Source organism: Emydura macquarii, unplaced genomic scaffold, assembly GCF_026122565.2.
Source record: "Emydura macquarii macquarii isolate MOO-44397 ecotype Brisbane River unplaced genomic scaffold, CSIRO-AGI_Emac_v2 contig_1043, whole genome shotgun sequence".
Taxonomy (NCBI): domain Eukaryota; kingdom Metazoa; phylum Chordata; order Testudines; family Chelidae; genus Emydura; species Emydura macquarii.
This window is the reverse complement of record NW_027131180.1, coordinates 21,293,994-21,321,781: the sequence shown is the minus strand read 5'-3', so window position 1 is coordinate 21,321,781 and position 27,788 is coordinate 21,293,994. Positions and strand designations below refer to the sequence as shown.

Genomic DNA, 27,788 nt, shown 5'->3' with positions numbered 1-27,788 from the left:
GTTGATACTTCCCGATGTAACTATGATGAATCCGGGCAGCTCCCCAAGCCTCTATCCCTGACAGCGGGGAAAGAGGGAGGTGGACCCCGACTTCCTTGTTTCCGGCGGCTGAGGGGGCTTCTTCTCACCCCCTCCCCCCCCGCCTGTCTAGAGTGGTATTTCCCGCGCTGGCCGCCGCGGAGCTTGCCGGGCTGGGCAGGGAGGCGGGTCCCTGGGCTCAGGCACCGCCCCACCCGGTTACCATAGAAACTCCTGGACTGCCCCTCCTCCCCTGCGTGCTGTTGGCCCCGCCCTGGGCAGGGAGGGAACGCGAGTGGGACACGTCGCGGAGGGAAGCTGCCGCCGCCGCCGCCGCGCGCTGTCTCGCGCCGCCTCGCCAGGTGGGTCCCTTGGGGTCCCTGCGTCGCGAGCCGCCCCGCCCCGCCCCCGGCCGGGACCCCGGCTGCGGGGGGCTCTAGCTCGCTGACCTCCTGCCGCGCGGGAGCTGCTTCTTCCCGCCGACCCGGGCGAGCGGAGTGCGGGGCTGCCCTCGCTGGCCTCAGTGTGGGGGTGGTGGGGGTGGCGTGTTATGCCGTGCGGGTTGTCGGTGTGTGTATATAGGGGATCCCTGTGCGCAAGGGCGAGTGTACAGGGGTGTGTGTGTGTGTGTGTGTGTGTGTGTGTGTGTGTGTGTGTGTGTGTGTACTGTCTGAGATGCTGCAGCATCACCTGGCTGTTGTAACAGCTGTTGTGTTTGCCATAGCACCTGGCTGTCAGATGACGTGGGGGTAGGCTGTAGGGATCTTGTTTGCTGCATGGATGCAGCAGCGTCTCCTCCTCCGGATTCCGGTGAGCTGCTGGTCAAAGCACCGTGTCTAGTCTGGTCCTCGGGAAATGGGAGCCCCCGACTCTTGGTGAACAAAGCTGCCCCATAGCTGCCCAGGGATGCATGGTTACTGCATTGTCATTATTGATGGGGGGGGGGGGGGGGAAATGGAGAAAGCACAGAAACTTAAACCAAGTTGTGGTGTGTTTAACAAAAACCTTGTTTATCAAGCAAACATTTATCTATAGGCATCAGCACAAATATTAAAGGTATGCCTCAGGTTAAGAGTAATATTTTAATACCACATATATATTCTTGTCTCTTGCATCTAAAATAGGTAAAATGGGGGAGGAGGGATCTGTGTGCTTTTTTTCATGTATCTTGTATTTAACAATGAAAACAGCCTGGTCAATTTCACTTCTATTCATTGGTGCTGCTAGGTTTTAAGTTGCAAACACTGCAGGGGATGTTTTAAAGCAAACTATTATCATTTAAAGAAATCCTACGGAATTCCATTCATAATATGATTTGCAAACCACCTTTTTGGGTTTAATCTCCTGTGTTGACAAAGTTGACACAACTCCCATGGACTTCAGAGACCCCCATTAACAAGCTTTTGGATAAATAACCTTATTTCTGAAATTGGCATACACTCTCATCCCATACCTCCACAATGTAACAAGTAATGGTTTACTAAACATTTAAGTAGAAAAATAGATTGTGATGTTTCCATGAAAATCAGTCACTGTTAAGTATATTTATATTTTGATCATAATGTGTCTGAATGAATTACAATCCAAATATACTCAGACATAGGGTTTTTACCAGCGTAGCTAGTGTAGATGCAGTTTTATATGAGGAAAACTGTGCAGTTCTGCTGGTATAGCTGTGTCCACGGCAGGTGTGTTTTGCCAGTATAGCTATTATTTGTATTTGTATTACTCAGAAGTGACCCAGCCCTAGGGGACTACAAAGATGTCTTAAAGTGGCCTTTGATTTCTTTTTGGCTGTACATGGCAGAGTTTTGACACAGCTGAGGGTCTGCCCCCAGAATCCTGTCTTGATGTAGATGTTACAGTTCATAGAAACTGATGGAAGTAAATACATATAATCAGTTGTTTAAGTGAATGTTTTTCAAAGATAGCCATGAAGTATGAGCTGTGAATAAGACTCATTCACGTAGAGTGTCTGTATAGTGTCTGTTGCTGTAGTAAATGGAAAATGCTACTTATTTTGTGTCTTGTTAGCATAAAAACAAATAAGAAAATGAAAACTGAAACCTGCCAGTAAGAAACATTTAAAAATTTTTACCTCAGTTAAAGAAAATTCAGTCCTCTCTCGCTAAATTACTGATGCACTAATAGGTGGACTTACAGAGCTCTTAGACAGGATGATCATCATCAGAACTAATGGGGAAGGACAGTGATGCTAGGATAGAGGACTAGAGTCACAATTAGTATAGCAGTGCAAGCACCCTGATTCTAGTAGCTAAAGCAGGCATTGCTATGTTTTAGCATCACTCTAGACCATTCTAATTTATAAAGCATGTAGTACAATGAGAGAGCGAATAGGGCCTTGAGAAAATAATTTTTAACTTTAAAAAAAAAAAAAAAAAAAAGAGATTCTTTAACTTAAGTAATAGTAAATAAAGTTGCTTGCATGCTATAACTCTATGGGCTTATCTACACTTAAAACATTTCGGCAGCACAGCTGCATTGCTATAGTCCTTCAGTGTAGACACTAGCTACACTGTAATCCACCTCCCCTCTGTCTACATGGGGACTTATATTGGCTTAACTACATTATTCAGAGGTTTGGATTTTTCACACCCTAAGCGACAGAGTTTTGCCAACCTAATATTCTAGTGTAGACCAGGCCAAAGTGTCACAGTCATAGAATTTAAGGCCAGAAGGGACTACCAGATCATCTAGTCTGACCTCTTTGTATATCATAGGGCACAAACACCACCCAGCAACTGCACACTAAACCCGGCAACTGAAATTAAACCAAGGTATTACAGCCCTCAGACTAAATTGTTACATGCCGTAGGCAAAGGGATAGGAGGGACCAAGGTGCACCAATTCCTGAGGCCCCTGCAGTGGCAAGGACTTGGTGAAGTGAGAGAGACTCAGATGATCACCATATGGTGGGTGATCTGTTAGACCCTGAAAGCATGTGAGCAAGAACCAGCCAACCAAGCACCTAAGAGAGTGAATACTCATTACCGACACAGAGTACCAGCCCACCCCATCCAGTGTCCTGTCTCCAGCCATGATCATCTCTGATTCAGAGGAAGGAGATCAAAAACCAGAATGTGTTGAGGGGGAATAGAGGGAAATTCCTTCCTGGCCACTGCAGGTTACTGTTTGAAGCCCTGAAGAGATTTTTAGGAACATCTGACCTGATTCAGAAGAGACACTCAGGGCTGCTGAGGTCTGCGCCCCTCCCCCTCCACTACCGCTGCCTATTATCACAAGCAACCCTGTCATACAAGCCCACTCAGATATTTCTCCAGTCATACGGTCATACCCTTGAATAGATAGATTTGAAACAGTGTATGTCAGAGATCACTAGGGAACTTTTAAGATGTAGCAGCAAGGTCTTCATGGAGAGTTAGTACATAGCATGCTGGAGTGCTGTAGAATTATGTCACAGCTTGCTGCACAGTAAGTGTTTGTGTAGACGTTCCCTTAGACATAGCCTGAATGGATGGGAAATAATTTTGCTCTTTAACTTCCTAACCTCTAGTCAGGTAGTAACCACATCTTTATTCCTATTTTCATACATTGCTATTTGTAGATAATAATAGGGCTTGAAAGATGAAATACAAGTTTTGTGTTATGATTAAAAACACTTGAAACTATAATTTGTCACTTTCTAAGGCCGTGTCTTCACAGGATGGGGAGAGGGGAAGAAAGGGTGTATGCTTAACTCAAGCTAGCAAATTCACCGTAAAATCCTGGAGAAAACTAGGCAGTTTGTAGTTTTTATATGAGTTAACAGGTTGAGTTAAAGGTAAACCTGTTAATGTGTGTGAAAAGTACAGAATGCCTGGTCTTCTCTATCACCAGTTAAGGACACAACTTTTTTTTTGTAGTGAAGACGAGGCCTAATGTATTCACTGCCCAGAAACTTCATTAATGCAGTGCTAAGGTTGACTGGCGGTGCCTTATACCTTTCCAGAATGTTGAATGCACCTGTACTAAAACCTCTGAAAACCAGGAAACACTGCTAGTGGAACAGAGAGGCTGTGGAACCCCCTCTCCCCCCTTTACCTTGGGGAAAGGGAAGACTAGAACTTGTCCCTTAACTATGAACATACTAAAGAATATGTTGATTAGAATTATTTTCAGATACAGATTTACTTTAATAATTAAAATAGGCACTTGTCACTGAACATTTTTCAGTGAGTTTATCAGTATTGCCATCCCCAGCTGTTCAAAATGTGAGTCAGGACCCTCAAAACTATGAGAAGGGTCTAAAAATCATGAGATTCTAAAAAATACATATATGTTTAAATTCTTTCAACTTACTTCTGAGCCTTTGGGACACACTCAGGTAATGTTTTAAGGCTTTGCTCTACAACTATGAAGACTCAAAACTATTTTTAAAAAGTAAGACCTGATATTCTCATATTTGCACAACTCCAGGAGCTGGGTTTTTAAAAGAAACAATAAATGTTGTGAGACTTGAAATAAAATCATGAGAGTTGGCATATAGTTAAAAATGCATACTAAACATGATTTGTAACTTTCTATTGCTGCAGGTAATGCCACAGATTACTAGAGCTGAAAGATGAGGAAAAATATCTTCCTCTCCCTCCCTTATTCCTCCCGTTTATTTACTTGATATATAATGAGTTCCTCTGTGTAGTTATTCTCCCCTGCTGTTTCCGTATAAAAGACAGATTCAGACATAGGAAAGTCTAAAAATAGGAAACTGTGACTGAAAAACCACAAATGCTGGCAATGGGGAATTGGTGTCATGCCTGAAATTACTTTTAGCTCAGTTTTTAAAATTAAATAAATTGTTTACAGTTCCCTTTCAAACATATCTGCCTACTTACTACACCCTTGCAATCATTTCAGGTGTAGACTTTGTCAATATTTAATTATTGGTTAATTTTTCATAACTGTGTATATTTATTTTCGTTTGCCAGGCAGTTTTGGCTTGCTGTGAGAACCAAAGATGGATCCGGAAGAGCAGGAGCTGTTCAGTGACTACAGATACAGAAATTATTCTTCAGTGATTGAAAAAGCTTTGAGGAACTTTGAATCTTCAAGTGAATGGGCAGATCTCATATCTTCACTTGGCAAACTCAATAAGGTACTATATTTTGTAGGTGTTTTTGTTTGTTTGCAATTTTTTTTTTGGATCAAGGTTACCCTTTGTTGCGTGCTTTGAGATTAGGATAGTTAAAGATCTCCTTAATGATGTGTTGAAGCCCAGAGAGCAACTTAGAGAACAAGTAGGTTGAATAATTAGTGGGAAGTTAGTTTTCAAAACAAAACAAAAAAAATCCCAAAGGCTTTTACAGTTAATGTAAATATTGTAATATTTTACATGTAAAAAGGCGGAAGAAGATTGTCTGTATTCATAGGAGGAGAAAATGAAAAATCTGTGTATCTCATTGCAAGGGAAATAGTTAAAGCAGGAGAAGCAGGTGTGGAAACTGCAGATCTCCGAGTTCGGACATGTCACCAAAAGCCCCTAATGTAGATGCAATTATACTAGCAAAACTGCACGTTTACCAGCTTTGGCTGCATTGTGTTAATCTTACTAACAGATCTGCACAGCGGTGCAAAAAGTGGAGTTAGCACACTGCAGGCAGTTAGTAAACCTACTATCTTCAGAAGAGAGAAGCTGAATGGTGCGACCTGGACTGCATGAGTGATCAGTTACTACACCCCCAGCCATGGTAAACCCTCATCATTTTTTGGACTGATAGGCTAGGCCCCACTGTGAGAGAGAGATTGAGGGATGTGGGGAGAACTTGGGACCTTCAGACAGTTCCACTGATCATTTCCAGCTGTCACTTTTGAGTAAGGGGGGCACTTGCATATGGAGGGAAGTGAGCTCTGATCTTCTACCGTGGCTAGTCTTGCTTACGGGGCCAGCTTACGTCTACTAGCTGAAAACTCTGGCTCAGATATGTAACTGACAAATTGTGCAGCAGTATAGTGCAAACCAAACAAAAAGCTTTTATCTCTTACATCAGTCCATCTGTGCTGGTATTTTTTTAGACTTAATCTTCTTAGGGCCATAAGAATTACTATACCAGATCAGCAGTGGTTCCTCTAGTCCTGTATCTTGTCTGTGGCTGTGGACTGTATCAGACGCTTCAGAGGAAGATGCAAAACACTTATTGATAGAAAATTACGGAATAACCTGCCTGTAAGGAAAGTTTCATCTTGCCTAAGCAGTTACTAGCTGTCTCATGTCTGAAGCATAATTCTTAATTACTGTTTAGCTCCAGGAGTGCTCATGGGGTGTCTGGTGTTTTCCCAACATAGGCAGTGCTATCCTGATGGTAGGGATTTTATAACCTGAAGACACAAATCAGGTAGTGTAGAAGGAAGCAACAAATAATGTTATATTAATATATATATTTTAAAAATGGACATAAAAATTATACCAAGTTATACTCTATAAGCATGACCGTGTTGGTTCACAACAAGTTTCTTATAGGTATCATGACAGGTGGGTCTTCAGGCAGAACTTGAATGTGAAAAGAATGGGGAGTTTTGCTGATGAGTTCAGGGGAGACCCTTTGTGTATAACGGATAGCATGAATGATAGCAAGTATAAGTTTGGGAGAAGCATCAGAGTTAAGATCAGATAAAAAGTTGAGGCATTCTTTCATGTAGCTATTGATGTTCTTCTGTTTTGATTTATAATTTGATTTAGAGTCTACTAAGCTCTTGGCTTCACTGATTTTTTCAGTAGTGGATTCCACAAGATAATTGCGGGGTGGGTTATATAAACTTCATTGGACTCTCCACTTGTTCTTGTTTTAAGAAAGTAAGCTGGTGCCTCATATTGCCTGTAAAGATGAGGGGTAAAGGGAAGAAGTAGATCTCTAGTACCCCTCCTCCAGCTTCTTGGCTGTGGTGAAGCAAGGAGAAAGATCTGTGCAGCTCTAGCACTTTTCTCTACCCTCTACTGTTTTTTGTGCTTCCCTCTGTGAATATCTCCAGTGCCTCACTCTGCTGCTGCTTACAGTCTTAGCAAGCAGTAGCAGCGTGAAGTTGACATGGTTCTTTACAATTTCACCATTGCCCACAGGGTTCTGAATAGCAGTGGTAAAGCTGACTAGATTTCTGTCAGTTTTCATCTCTTGCTGCTTGACAAATCTTTGTGAGCAGCAGTGGTACTAGAGTAGTCTGCAGACAGAGAAATATAACACTGCCTCATTTAATGTTCTGAATTCACTTGTTGCAACCATGAGGATTAGAGATAAATGTGACAGATACTGCAATCACATGCAGTATTTTTGGGGACCACATTGCATTTTATGTTTAATGCATGAATGTGAAAGCCATTTTATTGAGATGGGCCAGACAATTATGAGCTGTAGAATATTCACAGCCCTTTGTATCAATGCAAGTGATGTGTATTTGTTCGTTTTAAGGGACGGGAGGTGCTCTGAAGCTTAGCCTCCTGGGGAAGAGTGGGAGGGATTGGTTTTACCTGATTTCAGGAGACTGGGGGACAAAGCAAGATTTTTATTTTAAAAAAAACAAACCCTGAATTTAAACAGACACAGGGCTTTCATTTTGATTCAACAAATGGACAAGACCTTCTGACCAAGAGAGGGGACTCCAACCCTTGTTGAAGGGTTTGAAGAGTTGTTGGCTTACCAGATGCCTTAAGTAGAAAATGGGCAATTCCTGGTGTGTTTAGTGAGCATTTAAACCCTTTTTATTGTTTGTTTTTTCGTTGTCCTGCTTTTGCCCTAAGAATAAATGTGTCTGCTTAGAAAGAGCTGTTCAGATTACTGGTAACTCACACCTGTCATAGTCCTTGGAGGGAAAGCACAGCCCAGATGCTGGCCTTAAGGCAGGCTAGCTTGCTGGTGATATCAGAGTATGTCGGAGTTGCACAGCCTTAAAATCCCCTATCCAGAAGAGAGGGGGACACAGGACCTTCCAAAGAGACAGGTGACAGCTCCGAGGTCTGAGACCTGACTGGGCACTTCAGGAGGGGCAACACAGGTGCAGTTGCCCTGAAACTCTGACAATCAGTTTTTTATAATGAAAGCTTAGTCTGCAGAAATTGGCAAATTATGACCCCATGATTGCCAGAGAAGACTTTTTCCATTTGTCACTTACAAGTGGATTTTTCAAGCACTACTATAGAAAATAACTAACTGTGTATGAAAGGCCTATTCCAAATACAAATTAGTAGAAGTTAGAAATGCATAGATGGAAGTGGACTTTGTTAATTAATAAAAATTAAATATTGACACAGTTGTCAGTAGTGTTTTAAAGACTTGCTTATGTTTCATGGGAAAATTATGAAAAACATTTCAGTTATAGATAAGTCTGCATATTTCTCTTTAGCATGAAAACGGGATCTTTGTTGCTTAGAATTTCAAGTGTTTTCTCCTGATTTATCACTTGAAGACCTAATCCTTGTTTGATATAACTGCATTTGATGGGATTTCAACAGCTTTACATTTTATTTCCTATTTTGTGAGTGCAAAGTATGACCAGATTTGAGAGTCAAATTAAATTTGCATGTTTATGAAAATATGTTACACTTATGTCATAAACAGTAGGAACTTATTCAGGGGACAAGGCAGTATGCTGCATTTATTATGAATACAGAAAATATTTGAAAAAGCAATTGCCTAAAACACACTTCCACACACACACATGCACACAATTCTGCAGGAGGGATATAATTACCAGCCTCTGTTGCTCGAGCTGAGTCACTGGCCAGGTAACTCAGACATGAGGATGGAGCCAGGCTCTGTCTGTCGTGACAAGATGCTCCTTGGGGTTTGCAGAACAAGCCCAAAGTCCAGGTTTCTTCTCCCCATTTTTATACTTAACCATCCCCATTCGGGTCTATGGATTTTTGTCATGTCAGATAATCTCCTTGTTTGATGTAATTGTCAATTAAGTTTGCTATCACAAGTGTGACAGCTTTCCCATTATTCTTTCATTCCTGTTTCACACTTTGTCTTGTTCCTGTCCTTGGGTGGTAACTCCCCAGTTTTCCAGGGTTATCTTGATCTTTGGCCATCTGGGTTGTAAAAGTTCTTTAAACAAAAGCATCTTCTCTCCCTCCTGCCCTTGGAGGCTGAGAACATTACCTAAGCAATTACTTCCTCACTGTCTTATCTCAGCAGACTCAAACTGCATTCACTCCTCATTCATACTTACTAAAAATCATTACATTCTTATCCCGTTACATTGGTACATTATCTTATACTTACTTACTCACATAATAAAATCCTTATACCTACACCAATTCTATTAATACCAATTTTACTAAAAGGAAATAAAAGAAATCTTATTTGCCCTCTCATTGCCCCATGATTTACACATCAACCCCATTCCTTATACGCATTGGGAACTTTACTTCTCTTGTAAATTATCACAATTAGATTTCAGGATGTTCCCAAAGATTCATATGTAGATTTTGACAAACAGAGCTCCAATGTGTCATAAATGTTTGTTTAGGCAGGATGTTCCCACTCATATGTTCAAGCAGTCAGTTGCCATAGTGGAGCCTGGGGTGGCATGAACAAACAATCAATGTGTCCAGAACATTCCTATCTATAATGCTTAGTTTTAGTCTTTCTCAGTGTGAGGATTAACCCTTAAGCTTCAAATACCTATCCATGGTCCAGGCCTGCACTTGTTCAGGCCTACGTCATAGTGCTGGGGCCTACAAATAAATCCTCTATCCTTATTCTTTTAATCTATTTTGTCAAGTTTGTAATTTCTAATGCTTATTGCTTAAATAATCAAAATATATAAGGTCTTGTGGAAAGAGACTAATTCATAGCAGTGATTTTGATAAAATGTTCATGAGGCTCTTACACCTTTCTGGTCCATTGTATTTCTAGAAATAAAGTTATTCTTTTCTCATTCCTATTATTGAGTAGTGCTTTTACTAGCATTTTTACTGACTATACAAATGTATGTGTTAACTGCTAAGAAAATGTTGTTTTGTTGCTAACTCACAAAACAAATGCCTGTATTTAGACTGGTTCAGTACAGATTGGCATGTACAGGATTTGATCATTCTTTTTTTAATAGTCCTGGTTCCAAAATGCAATTTTGCTATTGCAGATTATGCCTTCATGTGCTAACAATTGAGTGGGGGGAGGGGAGGTTCTGTAAAGTTATTGCTGATAGAAGCAAGTTACTGCTGATAAACGCTAACAGCAGTTTTTCACTGGAAACTGGTGCTGGTTCAGCATGTGGCAGCAGATGAGTAAAGTGAGGACTTTTAACATACATGCTCATAGCCAAAATATCTTTCATTAAATGACCTAAAACTTTGTTATGCAGAGTTAGCATTGCACAGTGATATAGCTCGTGCCCTTCAAAAATGTCAAGTTCAGCAAAATTCAGACTTGTGAAAACCAGGAAATACAGAATTAAGGTAAAATATTCAGACAGTCTTAACTCTGCCCCCTGGAACTGGCAAAAGCCACTGGGAATTATCTGTGTGCATTTCAGCTGCATTCACTGTGTTAGGTGTAACTGTGCAGAAAGGTGGCGGGTGGGGCAGGTTGGTGGAGGTGTTTGTGATCGGAGTAGATCTGGGGTTTAGTTTGAGGAGCATCACAGAGCTGTGATTGAGATGATATAAGAAGATCTGGGTTTGAACCCTCCCCCCATATGTGTGATCAAAGGAAAGAGGTGCACGAGTATCTTGAGGTTCCAGTCTGCATCATTTCAATATGGAATTGTGTAGGTTGTGTCAGGAGCATGGCACTGGGGTGGTCTTGCCCTGGGTATTGTCAGTAATGATGGGATATGAGAGCAGTCCTCTAGATTTAATGATGGGTAGGGGACATTATATCTTGAGGAAGTGTGAAGGGGGTTATAAAAGGGGGTGACATAGTAGTTTAAAAACAAGAGTGATATTCTTTCAGGGGACTAAGCTCAGTGTTTGAGCTTTGGACAGGTGTAGAGAGCAGCTGTCCTCATTACAGTAAAAAGGCCGAGGGCGAGTGTATTTTGGGGTATCTCTCTCCGAGAGCATAGTTAAGGTTACACGGATGTCTTCCTTAAGTCTTTATTTCCTGGTTTTCAGAACCAAGTGTTCTGAAAGGCCGTGAACGATCAGCAGGCAACCTTACCTCTGTGTTCATGAAACTTGTTGCCATTTAGTTTCCCTAGGGGTTTTGGTTTTGTTTTAGGAGAAATGTATATTGAAAGAAGTTAGTGGCCATTTAGGCAGTTGTAATTCTCACCTGGGTATGCCGTTGGTTTGCTACTGTGGCTAGATAATATTCAAAAGACCTAGCTTTTATACAGTGTTTTTCACCAGTAGATCTTAAAGAACTTTACTTCATTATTCCCGATTTTTATATATGGGAAACAGTTGAAGTGAGTTGCCCAGGGTCACCCAGCAAACCAGTGGCAGAGCCAGCAATAGTCCTCTCCATGTGATGATCTCAGCTGAATGAGAACACTCTATGGAGATGAATACAGCCTGAAATAACCACTGTGGGATGTGTGAACAGCTCCATTGAGGTCGGTGTGTATTTCCATCCCCCCCCCCCACCAGTGCTGGAGAGCCTCTGATGTTTCAAACATGCCTGTTCTCAATTCTTCACCCTAGTGTTAGCAGTGTGTTCTTGGTACATGCTCCAAGTAACTCAGCTTCTCACACAGAAGGGCATTACTTACCCAGATCCTGGCTCACATGGGGGCAAAGACCCCCCAGATCATGTGTGTATGATATGGGGTTCAGACTCCCTCCCAAAAAGGCAAGCTCCCCACAGAACGTGGCTTACATGATGGGCATCAGACCCACATAGATGGACAGGGCCCTTCAGGTCCTGGCACACACAAGGGTGCAGGGAGTGAGGTTCAAATAGTTCCAGAGTGGTCAAGTTCAAAGGATTACTGGTTACCCTCTTAAGCCATCCACTTGGTTTAAAATTTCCAAGGCTAAAAATCCTGTTGGCTCTTGTGTCCACGCATGCGCATTCGTTTGGTACAATACCAAGCACTTCAGAGGCTGATGCTGCAAACTGACAAGCTAAAGTCTTTGGCTAATGGCTGTGGAATTTGCCAAACTTTTCTCATTGGCCCCAAAGGAAGGTCTCTCTTATCCACCCTGCTCTTTGATTCAATAACTTTTGGTAGATGGATTAGGAAAACTGATTACCCCTCTAACCAGACTGCCACTGAGTGCTGTTGAATCTTCACAGGAGGGGGAGGGAGGCGGAGGATGGTGACTTGTTGTCATGAGCACATTTCTGTGTGTGAGCTGACAGCAGCAGAATCTTCAATTACAGATGGGGAGGTTTGCAATTTGGCTAGCATTTTCCTCCATCCACCCTCTGGCAATGGTGCTTTGTCTGTGCTTGTAAAGTTTAATGGAACAATGAGTCCATAACATTTGTGAGCTCCACAATAAATATTGCTACCAATTGTGCAATGCTAGGGTGACCTGTGATTTAGAATGTGCTACCATGCATAAAGCTGAATAAGTTTGGAAGGTAGGGGAGGAGTTGTGACCACTGATGACATTTTCACCTGAGCCTTGGGGCCAGGAAGGCCGGATAGGGCATAAAATGAGGTAGAAAATTGGAGAGAAGGAAGGAAATTTCAGAAACAAACTCTTTTTCCATGGCCTTGCAGTATCCCCTCCCACAAGCCTTTCAGTGAGTAATGCTTCAGGAAAAGGATAGGAAGTGGCAGAGCTTATGCCCCACGCTTCCATGCTACCCCCCATTTATTTTCTTGCAGGCATAAACACTGACTGCAGGAGTAAATCTTCCACCCTCCTTAGTTGGATATCATGTTTTCAATATGGAAGCATAGGCAAAGTATTCTTTCTTACTCATTCCCAAGCAGGTGTAAGTTTCAGTGCCAGAACATGTGGCTCACCTCTTCCTGATCACAATAAACACATTAAAGTTCTGCCATCAGAACTAGTTAGTATTACAGTATTCGTGAGCTACTCCAACTAAACTCACAAAGATTAAAGTTTTGGAAAATCATCTTACACTGATTTCGCTCACACCACAGTGATAACTAGACTTTAAACAACTAGTTAGAAAATTCCATATTTCACTGTTTTTTTTAAATAATTTCTAAAGAGCAGAAATTCCAAAACACAAACATAGGTATTTTATAGTTCAAGAAATAATATAAATACTTTAAATTAGAAATCCTTGTATTAATCAGTTTTGATGCATAAAAAGTGGGGGTATGGAGTGGAATCAGTTTTCCTGGAAAGAAATTTCTGAAAGCTCCGAATATGAAGGTATTAGGACAGATTGTAAATACATACTCTGAGAACACTGTAATAAATAGTGCCTCCATGAACTCTGTAAAAAAGGAGTCTTATAGAGCTTGTTTAGGCTATATGTCTCATGGCTCTTGAGATCCTCATAAGGAGGATGTGATGAGCAATCCCACGTTCCTCAGGTTATAGCAATACTATGGCACACTCTGAGAGGTGAGGGAATCGTAGACAAAGACATAAATAGCTTGAAGACCAGATTAATTCTGCTATATATAGTGGAGTTGGCCAAACTTACTGACCCCCTGAGACTCCCCTCCCAGGTGGGCAGAATCCCCCAGCCCATCACCCTGCAGCAAGGAAAGAAACTCTGAGCTCCTCAACCGAGTCTGATAGGTGGAGAATGGGGTGGGGGAGGAAGGGGGCATAGAGGGCTCACGAGACGCACTTGAACTGTAAAACAGCCTCCTGCGGCTCATGAGCCACAGTTTGGCCATCCCTGGTACATAGGAAGCATTCCACTGTTGCCTCTTTCACAGCTCAGGGCAGCAGCACATGTTTCCTCCTAGTGGTCCAACAAGGGCACCCACTCTCAGGCTTCCGGCTCCCTAGCCCTTGCCTTTCTTGCGTGGAAACCAGTGCTTTTCTCCTTCCCGACCAGGGTATTTCCAAGCTAAACAGTTCCCTGCCTTTGCTGGTGTTCTCAGCAAACGACAGTCTGCCTAAGCAAGCCTGCTTCGCTTCTCCCTCCAGAGACAGCTAATTGTGTAATGGCCACAAATATAAATTACCAGACCATTCTTTCAAAGCAAGCCTATTTTATTCTTAAGATAAAAGCAATACAGAGAAAGCATTTAAAACTATAAATGAATCTAAACCCCTGCTAATAAGCTTACCAGAGATCACCCCAACTTTAGCCTGGACTCTGGCAGAAGCAGACCTTCAGAACCCCACCCAGGGGTTTTCTTGTGATTTCATCACAGCTTAAACTCAGAGCAAGAATCCAGTGTTATAGGGCCTGGGTAAGACAAAGTCCTTCCAGCCCTTCCCTAAGGATTGGAGCCCTGCGGGGACAAGTCTGTCCGTTTGCTGAATCAGAACAAAAAACTGAGTCAGTTTAAATTTAGATTATTTATTCCAATGTCCTTTCTTTGTCAGTTGGTCTCTAGAGAATCCAGTTTGAAGCTTTGAAAGGTACTTTTCCAAACAATGGGTCCCCTCCTGAGGGTGAAGCTTCAAAGGGCTGATAACCAGGGGCATTACATTAGCATACCCCATCTCCCTAAAGAAGTTGCATATAATCTTACAATAACACATAGATAATTGCATTTTTTAATACAATGAACTCCCAAGATGTTAAACCAGAGATCCCCAAACTGTGAGGAGCGCCCCCTTAGGGGGGGTGTGGAGGAACGTTTGGGGGGGGGGGGGGGAGTGTGCAGCAGGGCCTGGGCCAGCCCCCATGGGGTGGTAGGGAGGGAGTGCCATCCAGCCCTGCTCCGCCTGGAGTTCTGCTCCGGTCCCGCCTCCCCCAGCCATGGGTCCTGGCCTCATATTCCCCCCTCCGCAGCTCCTGCCCAGCTCCCAGCCTGGGCACCCAGCTGCGGTGCTGGCCTTGGTGCCCTGCCACGGCCGCTCGGCTACCAGCTTGGCCCCACCGCTGCAGCCCCTGATCCAGCCCCAGCTCCTGCCCATGCTCTCAGCCCCCACCTCTCTCCCAGCCTCAGCCCCCACTTCCAGCCTCAGCACCAGGTGAGGGGGGAGGGGTGGGCATAGGCCAGAGAGGCACAATGTAAAAAGTGTGGGGACCACTGGATTAAACTTAATTCAGTAAGGTTTGTCCAAGATAATAGAGGACCTTGTCATAGCTATCAAACTTTATTGCTGAGACTTCCCCATTGTCTTTAATTCAACCAGCTAATGAAAACTACAAACTCAGCCTTATCCTCACCAGGATTTTAACTCTAGTTAAGAACACGTCCTCCCCACCCTCCCAGTGAAGATAAGGCTTAAGAAAACTCAGAACAGTCAGATTTTTCCTTTTACTCAAACCATGAAATGTGGCTTATTTAAAAAGAACATCAATATTCCGAATATGTGAATGCAACAAGCAGGGCTGTGTTACAATAGCTTTTGGTGTTTTGTTCTGCGCAGCAATAGCAAGCAAACAGCTTATGGAAATGTCTCTAAATTCCTGTTCCTTTTTGACTCTTTCCCCCACCATCTGTAAAAACCATATAAACTCTTGTCCACTATTTTTATGCAAGTCTCATTAGCACTCGTTTTCTCAGGTCATGTCTACATTATGGGTGTTACAGCAGCATTGTTGCAGCACTGCTGTACTGTAGACGCTTCCTACATCAACAGAAGGGATTTTTCTATCCATTGTCAATAATCCATCTCCTCAAGAATTATTCCATCAACCTACCCGCATCTACAGCAGGAGTTATGTTGGCTTAACTATGGCACTCGGTGTGAATTTTTCACACCCCTGAGTGCCATAGGTATGTCGACATCACTTTAAAGAGTAGACTGGGCATAATGATAGTTGATGAATCATAAATTCTTCAAGTTTTAAATGTATTGCCTCTGTCCCAAACAAGAGTGTTAATCAGAGCTAATGCTATACATTAAAAAAGTGTGTTCTGTGTTGTCACCAGGATCCTGGTTATGTAAACACAAATATATGCAACTGATCTTCTACTTGGTTTTTAAATTTCAGCAAAAGTTGGTCAGACTGACCTGTGGTGCTATTGTTTAACAATACCATGCTCTATTTCGTTAAGTTCAGTACTGTACAAGAACACTATTTGTTCTTCAGAAAAAGCATTGTGTCTTGAAATCCTAGGGAATAAGAACTTTTTTACATTTACGACCTTCACCTGTCGGCTACAAAGGGAAGGTGATTTGCATTTAAGAAGCAGAACAGCGTATTAGCTAAGTAAATTGGTTTTTGGAAGCAAACTGTTCTCCAAATTAAATGTATTAAATAGGTGTCTAAATTTATGCATTCCTGAAAACTATTTTATATTTACTTGGTAAAGTAAAGAGAGCTCTAAACACTAATAACACATTTTTATCTGGGCTGATTTTACATTTGTAACACTGATGGGGAAGCACATAGTTGTGTGTATTGCATTACAGAGAGATTATTGAAGAATAGGGAGAGATGCAAAAGACTGCAATTTAAAGATTCTCATGGACGTATAGTCCTGGGCAGGTTAAGAAAATGAGGTTAGATGTGATTAATAGGGCCTAATTCAGATGTATAAAATCTGAGGTAGGGAGTGAGCTGCTGCCATGAAATCATTTGAGATCTCATGCCATCAGGCTTAAAAATAGGAAAGTTTCAATCATTTTCCTCTGCTTTGCTAGCCATTAAAAAAGGGTTTTCTTCATTGCAACTGTGTGATGTATATACTACTGCAGTTTCTTTACCTTATAAATATCAGGAATATCATCTTGTCTGGAGATCTTGGAGGATGAGAGAACAGGTGTGGGAGTCTTGTAAGTTCTTAATGGAAAGATTGAGATGAAGACTTCAGCAAAGAGTTGAATTTCAGCATTTGCTTTTAGAATCCTTCATGCTTACTTCTCCAAGAATCAGGCAGCACAGACAATACTGAAGAGGTTTATTCACGATACCGGGAAGTCTGATAAATCAGCTTCAAATGGTGTTACAGTGGTCAATTATATATGCTTTCTTATCGATTACATAGTACATTTTAAATTCTTTATCTATTCACTTACAAATACAGACATTGTCCCATCTGGAGAGAACAACAGTGATGATGGTCATTACATACATGCAGAGACACTTTAATCACTCTACTTACATCAAGGATGCTAGAGCTACACTCGGGGCGGGGGTAGTGGGGAGGAAGAAGGGCGGGGGGATCCTTACAGATAGGTGGCAGATGAGACAGAAATTCTAAAAGCAGATGTGCTGTTCTCATTGGAATTAGAATCACTAAGAGGACATCTAGTTTTCTGAGCCATCGGATGTTTACACTAGCCATTGTCCTTGAGGATCAGGTATGCTCATTAGCCATTTAAATGAGTTTCGACCTACAACTTGTTAGCTGAAAACAACCTCAAGCTTTACACTTTAAATAGATGTTCTCCCCCCCCCCAAAAAAAAAGGGGGGGGGAACCAATGTTCCCCTTCTACTGTTCAGGTTTCCCTTTCTTGCTGCTTCAGTCTTAATTGTACTAGTTCTCCAGTTGTCTATAATCTTCTAAAGCAATCAGTATAGATAAGACCTGAATGTAAATTGATGGGGGGGAGTGGACTTTCACAAATAAAATTTTTTTAAATGATTATCTATTTATTGCCAAAAAAGGGCAAATAGTTTTCACATCATCTTCAAAGAACTGAGGAACATTTATTTACACTAAGGGTTTTTAATATATAGAACATACTGTTACAGGCAGCGGTAATACATTGTTTTTGAGCACAGATAGGGAACTTTGAAGAAAAACATATAACAAAAAATTGAGCTAGATAAGCAGAGAGTCAAAATGTTAAACTTTATTTTTCATGGGTTTTTTATGGGTTGGAGGTGGGGAAAGAACAAAATTCTTAACACTATATGACTAATCCAAATGTTTTATAGCTTTGTGGAATCATTAGTTTCTCAAACTGTAAGAATAAAACTCTGTAGAATTATTATGAATGTTAGAAAACTTGTTGCCAGTAAAATATTTGATTTGAGAATTTGAACTACAAGGAACATATGTAATGTTTTAACACTTGCCGCCCCCTAGTTAAATTCCTTACTTGGAAAGGAGCTGCAAAAAAATGTAACCTAAGTGAGCATGAGTAATGTCTACACTACAGTTTACGTTGGCATAATTTATGTCGCTCCGCAGTGTGAATAAACCACTCCACCTGAGTGATATAAGTTACACCAACATAAGCGTTCATGTGCACAGTGCTTCTCCCGCCAATATGGCGTTTGTTGTTCACGGAGGTGGATTTTTTTATGGTGACCAGAGAGCTCTCTCCCATCGGCATAAAGCATCTTCACCAGATGCGCTGCAGTGGCACAGCTACATCAATACAGCCACGCTGCTGCAGCGCTGTACTTGTAGACATGCCTTACGTATCTGAAGAAACTGCTGTCTGATTGCACTACTGAGAATCGAGTACTTGGCTGATTACATCATAATTCTTAAAGCTATGGAAAGAGAAGTGTAGTCTATTGCTATAAGTTTTGCACTAGGAACAAGGAAGAAGTTGTTCAGGGCAATGACTGGTATAGTGCTAGGTAAGACATAGACATAAGTTAAGACAATAATGCAGTGTGTCTACAAGCCTCAAGGACTGTAAGGCAATAGCTTAGCCAAACTAATTAAGGCATTAGGCCCAAAAGCCTTAGTATAATTAGCTAACCAAGACTAACCCCCTAGATCAGATATCACAAGATAGAATGCTATAGTGACTAAACTGCTGGTAGGTAATCACAAGGTGCTAGTTTATACCAACTTGGGATGTTTTTAGTTAGGGGCATCAGCAGATGTCTGACCACAAGGATGCTATGGTAACTAATTGATGTGTATGCTAATAAGTTTGAGGGGAAAAAAACGTAATAACCTGTGGAAATAGGACAGCCCAACATTAGTAGGGTGAGGAACTACAAATAAGGAAAAGGCGCTGAAACCCGTATTTAAATATGCATTAGGCAGAGTTCTAGAGGGATAGCCGTGTTAGTCTGTATACAGCAAAAACAACAAGAGTCCTGCATCTGACGAAGTGGGTTGCAGCTCATGAAAGCTTATGCCTGCAGAAATTTGTTAGTCTTTAAAGTGCTACAGGACTCTCGTTATTAGGCAGACTGGCATCAGCATGACACATCATAAAAATTATATCCCAGCCTGTGTGGTGTGGGAGGGAGAAATGTAACTCTTGGGAGAGGCCAAGATGATGACAACTGGTGATGGTGATGATGGTGAGGGGGAAGATGAGGAAGATAACTAACACTTCAGGTTGTTTTGCAAGGGAGGGTGCATGCTCTGCTCTTTCTGTGTTATCTCTACCTGTCTTGCTGGGTTGGTGTGTATGCGAATTTGCTAACTGTGTTAATAAAACTATTTTAAATATAGTGTTGCAACCATGCACATTGAGACTCCATACTGAACAGTAATTCTGATGATGCTGGACCTGATATTGGGACAAGAATCTACCAAATTTCAGAGTGCTAAATGGGGAAACTAAATCAGTATTGTAGTCAATATACAATCAATAGATTAAGAAACACTGTCATTTTACAGCATGTAGGATGGTGTGAGTGCTGTTATAATTTTAGCTAATTGTTAATTCAGTTTTAATCCCAGAGCTATGACTCTTGGACTCAACAGTGCTGTGCATCTACAGCTTTCATTGAATTCAGTTGGAGTTGTGAGCACTCAGGGCCTCTGAAAATCAGGCCTTTAACCTCTCTGTATTTATAATGAAGGTGATTCTGCTTTGAGATTGGGACCCTACTGTATTAGCCACTATAGAAACATAACAGAAGCACACCTCTGCCCCAAAGAGGTTACGATCGAAGTGTAAAGCTCTGAGTAACCAGTAGATAAAAACAACCAGATGAGAAGCCTAGGGAAAAAATTTAAATGATACTGTTCAGCATGAAGAAGAGTGGCCATAGCAAACCAGCTGCCTAATCATTGTCAAGTTTTTTTTTGTAGGGGTCATGGCAGAAAAGAGGTTTCAGGTCTGCAAATAAATATAATTGTTCTTATGAAATAGTAATCTTTTACTAAAAATGTCTCTTGGATTTTGTTCAAAACTGCACTTCCAATGACAAATACACAATATGACAAACTTTTACTGGCCATGCTGTTGGCTCCCACAAAATGCAACTAATCTACTCAAATGCATAATATATCGCTAAATGAAGTAAAATATAGGTTACAACAAAAATGTAGATTTGGATCTTTGCTGTAATATTTTCTCTCGTTGAATTTGTAAAGTTACTGAATTATAACAAGTTAATGTGTATGTTTAAGATTGGTGTGGGGGCAACTGGAAAATGACTAGGAATTTTCTTTCAATTGTACTCTTAACATGGCTTTTGAAATTATTACTTAATTTGGAGAACACAATCATCTGTATGCAGTACAAATTATGAATAATGTCCAATTTTATGAATGTTAGTTAAGCACTTGAGTTGGAAAACATTCACTTGTAGCTTCTGGTTCTCTCTATCTCTTCTGGAGATAGCTGACGTTATTTTACAGTCCAATTAACATAGGATGCCAAGAGGAAGTTAATCTTAATGTAAACTTTATAATTCTATAAAATGAGAAGACAACATTCTTTGAATTAATTTTTCTTTTGCCATGGTTTGCAGTAGCTATATGTTTAATAAGTAAAACACAAATAATTCATGCTCTGTTCTGCGAAGCCATGGAGAGAGACACTGTAATAACTAAGATGTGGGGAGGAGAATAGAAAAATATATTCACCTACTCTTTCTATTTTCCTGGATAATTTTGCCTCTTCCTCACACATTTACCCTCTACAAAACAGCCATCCATCGTTGCCAGCCCAGTAAGACTCCAAAAACAACTGAAAAAGAAAAGGCCATTCCCCCTCTTCCCCCAAATCTTCTGGATATCCATATTATTTCTCCTAACTCAGCTACTTCATCGATAGCCGCCTGCTTTCCCAATAAGAAATCATACTTTTCTGGTCCAAAAATATTGATAACGGGATATTGAACTTTAAAAATTGTTCCATACAAACATCTTTACATGTGTTATGACACCTTAAATTATTTTAAAAAGCAGAAGGCTTAAAATCCAATTTACTTGTCACTATTTGTGCTTTATTTATAAATACTTTGTCAGTGGGACTGATGACATACGCTACTCTTAGCAAAGAAGGCCACCAACTCTCACCATTTGTAAAGAGGTAGCTCTGCTGTCAAGAGGGGGATGGACACTATAAGGAGGCGATGAATGGGAGTAGTGTCTATCTTTGTGAAGGGCAGCTTGTGGCCTCTCTCTTGCTGAGGCAGAGGCCAGTTCTTTGCTAGTTTCTCTGCAGGAGAAAAGTTTTACAGACCAACCTTACTGAAACATGAACTTTGAGTTAAAAAAAACAAAAAACAAAAAAAGAGCATTGATCCTATTTTTTAAAATCAACCTACCTGGTCTACCAAATCTACTTTAGATTCACCTCTACCAATTTTTGTGTAAATAAATCCTGTGCTGATCTGGCCCTGTTTATAACCTCCAATTGTAACAGATAAAATAGGTAGTAGTTTATCTTAATTACAACATGATTCCTTCAAATGTTGTTTATGCATGAGATTTCAAGGAGCTTTAACAATATGGAAAATTCGATTTACGGACCCAAAAAAGCCCTGAAAAAGGATGCTAAATTTATTAAGTTACCTATTTTTAATTAATTTTAACTCCTGAGCTAATGAACTGACTTCTAGATTGATTTATTTAGTTTTTAGACCTTAACTCAAAGAATAATTCCTGCAATTTTAGGGGAAGATACAGTGGTTGAATCCAAGATTTAAGTTGGACAATTCATTTTTTTAATATAACTGTGAGTGGTGCTTCCATAATATTCCAGTGCATTCTGCAGTCTGATGTAAAGGCATTTTGCATCTGCTAATAAACCAGTGGTAATCTTAACCTGTAATACATATATTTTCATCTAATGTTGCTTACTAATGTCCATCTTGAGTAGAGTATTAGGATGCTAATGAGGAAAAGATTTAATAACATGAGTTATTTCAAGAAATAATTTAACTAAGCTCAGAATTCTTCTAGTTTGGTGGGAAAGAAGTCTGGATGGAGTAAGCCTTGATGATTGCACTAATGTGGGAAAGGCTAAGGAAATGGTAGGGAAATGTGGTCTAGATGAAATTACTATAAGTAGAGCCCTGCATGAATATAAAAATGTGGATCTCCATCCGATCTGCATCCGCAAGAATCAATTTATATCCTATCCACCACCCACAATTTATCTTTTCTATGGCATCTGCATGGCACCCACAGTCCTGGGGCCTTGTCAGGGTTCTCTGCTGCTGCCCCTCTGCTTCTGCCACCGTCTTGGTCACGAATAATTGCCACGAATGATCTACCACCGACTTGGTCACGAATGATGAAGACCCTCTGGTTTAGCAGTCCAGTGTGGTTGGCTGGGTGAAGCAGAGCCTCTGCTTCTCCTTCCTTCACCTGGGCCTGAATATAGCCCCTGGCTAATTAGATGGACAGCTGCTTCCCCTCACAAATCAGATGCAGGTGTCCCTAGCCAGCTCCAATTTACCTCACTTAATTGGGGCTGGTGTGACAGAGAGCTGACTAAGGGGTTGCTGCCCAGCACTCTGTCACAGGTGTCCAATCAGCTATTCGGAGGCCAGCCCTCACCGCAGCTGCCAGGCAGCCAGCCCCTCCAGGCAAAAAAACTACAAAACCCTGGGCATGTTTAATTTAGAAGACAAAGTGGGGATTTGCTAAGTCTTCTGATATGTTAAGGATTGTTGTGAAGAGGACTAGTCAGTTGTTCTCCATGTCCACAGAAGGCAGAAAGAGAAGTATTGGGCTTAATGTGCATCAGGGGAGTTTTAGATTAGATATTGGGGAAAACTTTCTAACTATAAGGGTAGTTCAAGCTCTGGAATAGGCTTCCAGAGGAGGTTGTGGAATCCCTGTCATTGGCAGTTGTCTAACTTGTTCTTAAAAATCACCTGTCATGGATGGTCTAGGTTTACTTAGTCCTGTCTCAGCACAGAAGTCTGGACTTGATGACCTCTTGAGGTGCCTCCCAGCCCTACGTGTCTATGACTCTATGGTTGGTGTAGGATTACTCATTAAGAAGTTGTGAATTAAGCGGCCTGCATATGAAGCTGATTCAAATGGAAATGCCTTTCTTATGAGCGCTCACTCACTGAACAAATATCTCACAGGTGCTCAGTGATTGAGGAATGGCAGCATAGCTCATGGATTTAGGAGAATGTAGAGTTGTTGATCATGTTTGTCCAAATTTCAGAAGACACAAGACCATTACAGACTTGCTGTTGTGCAGGAGAAATAGTTACACACTCCTCTTCCACCCTGCTTTTGCTGATTCCAATGGTATTTTTCCTTTTATTATTCCCAGAGCTTTTTAAGTGTCCTACTCTGGTAGGGGAATATTACTTGCAGTTTTTAGAAAGTGAATTTGTGCAAAGGACACATACTGCATAAGATGACGTTATTTTTGCAATACATCAAGTTAATCCATGATTTTACTAAATAGAGAATAGTGTCATTCATGACTAGTCAATAAATAACTTAATTCTTAACTAACTGATAGAATATTATGGTATTTGTCTTGATTTGAATAAGTTAAAGCAAGAGCAAAAAGTATTTACAACCTACTTATTTTCTTTCTCCTGATGAGTTTGAACTTTTAGAATAAACAATTCAAGTATATATTTAGGGGGTGTGAACCATTAGGTTTAGATTATGAAAGTGTACCAACCAAAGTCCAGCATTAAAGCAGTCCCTGTGTCTGGTTGCCATAGGCATTACTAACATAATGTACAGCATTGTTTCTCAATGACTGGTCCGTGGACCGGCGCTGGTCCCTGAGACCCTCCCTGACACAATTTGACACAATTTAGTAAGGCAGTAAGCCAGTCCCTGGCATCATGAAGATTGAGAAACACAGATGTAGAGGAATCCTTCATGAACATTCTAGAATTTGAAGGCGAGCTCCATAAATGTGTTCTACCTTAATTTTATATGCAAAGTTTTACTATGTTGTAAATAGAAGAGAGAATACTTGGATTTAGATTTCTAATATATCCTTTACATATAGATGTCACATTTTTGTGTATTTTTTTCTCTAGCCAAATTACTTCTGTGTGTTTTCAGAATGTTGTAACATACCAGTCTTTTCCACTTACATGGAGCTGCTCTGAAAATCTTCACTTTTACTATAGTTTGTCTAAGGCCTAAAGATAGTAAGACATTGCCAGGCGTTTTACATGTTATTGTCTAGTGTAGCTGAGATAGAAAAATCAGCCATCCTTATGTGAAATGAAAAGAATAAAAGCTTACAGGTTGCATGTAACAAGGAAAGATTCTGCTACCATTTAAATCTTATCTCCTATCCCAGCCCCTGAATGCTGAGAAAAATTCTTCCTTTCCTTCCTCAATTCCTATCCTGTTTACCCTCACTTTGACTTCTGTCTTCCATCCTCCAAATAAAAGTAAAACCCAACGCTACAGTCTAAGAGTTTCGACAACTGTTTTTCAAGTCTAGTGACCTCTGCTCTGTTAATGTAATATTATGCACTTGTGGAAGAAAACCCTTGAATGCCTTATTTAATTCTACTAAGTACATTTTCTATCACAAAACCTTATTTCAGTTAAAATGCTGACTGATTAATGTTGGATGTTATGTAATTTTTTGTTATTCCTTACTTCTGCCCCATCCCCACTGTTTGTACAGGCTCTTCAAAGTAACCTGAAGTACTCCCTCTTGCCAAGACGTCTGATTATCAGTAAGAGATTATCTCAGTGTTTACATCCAGCTTTACCTAGTGGAGTGCATTTAAAAGCGCTAGAGACCTATGAAATAATCTTTAAAATTATTGGGACAAAATGGCTTGCCAAAGACTTATTCCTCTACAGGTAAATTGCTCTTTGAAAACTCAAACTTAACAAAATTTCATAATAGATTATTTTTTTAATTGACTGAATCTTCCTTTTTCTTTATTTTAAAGCTCTGGCTTGTTTCCTTTGCTGGCACATGCAGCAATGTCTGTGAGGCCTGTTCTCCTTGGTCTGTATGAGAAATATTTTCTACCTCTGCAGAAGTCCCTCTTGCCAAGTCTTCAAGCCTTCGTAATTGGACTGCTGCCTGGATTGGAGGAGGGGTCAGAAATTTATGACAGGTGGAATTGCTTATGTTAATTTAGAAACATAAAATGCAGTACTCAATCACTTCCCCGTTTTTGTTTTTGGAGGAACCTGTATCCAGAAATCTTCCTCCAGAGGAAGGTTATCTGATACATAGTTTCTGAGGGATGGTATGAGAAGGGAAAAATATAGAAGTTGGAAGGGACTAGAATAAAGATAGATACATGAAATGAATGTGGAAGTAGGGGAGGGGCAAGGGAGAAAAGAAATAAAAGTATAAAAAGAGATTGAAAAGTTGCATTAAGCCAATTTATTGAGTGGTCCACTATATTTAGAAAGATCACACAGCTCTCTTTTCAAAATTTCTGAATACTTATCTTTACCCTTCAAATCGGTGATGGGGCATTGAGGAGATCTTTTGACAGACTAAACTAAACCTTTGTTTTTGCACACTTTAAATCTTATGATACTGGGGAGTTCCTGTGTTCTCTACATATCTAGAGTGCAGACACTCTATACTAGAACACTACCTTGTGGTCCTAGCTGCAGTAGTAAAATGGACCACTTCTAAAACCCACTGTCAAAAATGTCTTCCTCACCCATGGCCCCTTAATGCAGCATTGAAAATAATGACTAGCTGGTGTGGTTAGTATCAACATTGTGTAGCAATGCATGCTAGATACCTGGTTGAAAAGGTCCTGTTGCAATACACCTATATACTTAGTCACTAGGATTTTGGTTATGTAATGATTGTACTTCCATCAAGTAATAGCTGTAACAAAACTATTTTGCAAAAACCTGTTGCAGGATTTGCACCACTTTGTAACTTTCATTATATTTCACCAAATACTCTCTCTGCTTAGACAGTGACCAAATATTTTTGTCATATACAGTAGGTGTATGTTTCCCTGGTCCATGCATTCTGTTCTTCTTCCCATGTAAAGGCGGAATGGAGTTTAGTTATAGTTATTTGTTTTGACAAAAGATGTTTGCTTAGCTTGCTTGCAAAAGATGCATGCTTAGCTTCATGCAATGTTTCTTTGTAAAAGTCTCAAGTCATGAAGGTGTAGCAAAAGCTTTACATTGAAGGTTAGCCTTCATTGTCATGAGTGAACAAAAATAAGCTGTCTTTGTTTAGTGACTGGTAAATAGTTTTCAGTTACTGAATTACAGGCTGCTAGACGGATGGATAGTGTAAGTGTTGCCTCTTCTACAACTGCTGCATGAAAGTGATTTTGAAGTGTGTTTTTTGTTAGGTCGGTTTATACAGTGAAGTATTGGTGCAGTTTCTTTATTCTGATCCCAGTACTTCTTTTGGATCAATGTCCTCTTGTCATCTGACCTAAACAAAGTCTAAAAAGGATTCTGTGTATTTGAAACTGACTAGGTTTGAAGTAAAAGTTGATAGTGGTTTCAGGTACTACACTTTATCTCCAAAGTCTCCTGCCAATTTTTGTGGTTTTATAATCAGATTTTCCTTTTAAAAAAAATATTTTCCCCTCCCTTTCACCTTTAGCTGTGTATGTCTGGAGGAGGGACACAAATGGGATAGTTGACTGACTGTAGTGAAGTCTCTTATAATGAAATACTGAAACTAACTTTACATGGCAGTGTGAAAAGCACAAAGTAAGCAGAATGTCAAGTTTTTTCTTTAGTTTGAGTTTTACTTATCTTACTTGGTTATGTAAAAATGATAGATAAAACACTTTCAGACAAATGATTAAGTTGGGTAAATTTTACTTCAGCTGCAATGGAGGATGTGTTTACAATGAGCATTTTCAGAAAATCTCCCACTGTTGGCTTAGCATTGATGCATCTCCACTGTTCTTAGCAATGGTGGAAACACTACTATAGATCAAGCTCAGGCATTCTTAAATTTCAAATGTGTAAAATGTTCCAGACTTCTTCACAGGAGAAAGAACACAAGTCATTTTCCCTCCCATTTCCTGATTTTAAATGCAAGTTTTCCACTCGGATATAATAAAATACAAAGCTAAAATCATAGGGAGAATAAATCAGGGAAGCATTCTGTCATTTTACCCCAAAATGGCTGAAATTTAACCACTAAGTGCAGCAATACTGTGAAAAGTAACTTTGCAAAAAAGATATGGGGATCCCATATTCGTGTCCATTTTATTATTTAAAACTCAATCTGCTCAGTTTACAAGTACAGATATGTGTGGGTTATTTTCCAACTACTAGCCCAGTAAGCTGATGCCATAGGTATACGTTACTCCATGGCACTTTCTAAGCAAGAACATTTTATTCTTAAGGTAAAAGCATTTTAGAGAGAACACATTTAAAACAATAAAAAAGAACCTATGTGCTTACCAGAGATCCCCCCACCCCACCTCCAACATGGGCTCCTGCAGGTGAGCAGTCCTTCAAAATCCTACATAGGGTGTTCCTGTGTTTTCAAGAACATAACACCCTTTTGCCCAGAACAAGAACCCTCCTGAGGTTGTGAGGCACCCCTTTCTTCCATTTGGGCCTTTGAAAGACCATGAATAGGTAATCAGCCAAGGTCAAGAGAAAGCTTCAGAAGGATGGATTCTGAGAGGGGGTCATTTTGCATTCCCCTCACCTCAGGTATTTGCTAGGAAATCTACTTCACACGTGCCAAAAATTGAAGTTCCTACTACTTCTCAGAGATTGCATTAGTCAA

The 27,788-nt window shown here is 40.5% G+C and overlaps 1 protein-coding gene across 2 annotated transcripts in view; it reads left to right on the top strand.

The window, feature by feature from the left end:
- The first annotated feature begins 236 nt into the window (after nucleotides 1-236).
- DOP1B (DOP1 leucine zipper like protein B) overlaps nucleotides 237-27,788 on the top strand; it is a 91,836-nt gene continuing 64,284 nt past the window's right edge. Inside the window, exons 1-4 of one of the 2 annotated variants that reach the window (XM_067545290.1) lie at nucleotides 237-380; nucleotides 4,965-5,131; nucleotides 24,714-24,895; nucleotides 24,988-25,158. In XM_067545290.1, the coding sequence (XP_067401391.1) occupies nucleotides 4,994-5,131; nucleotides 24,714-24,895; nucleotides 24,988-25,158 (491 nt within the window). In that variant the 5' untranslated portion in view covers nucleotides 237-380; nucleotides 4,965-4,993. Of the gene's footprint in view, nucleotides 381-4,964; nucleotides 5,132-23,281; nucleotides 23,351-24,713; nucleotides 24,896-24,987; nucleotides 25,159-27,788 lie in introns of those variants that run through there. The other variant, XM_067545291.1, reaches the window with a different exon arrangement.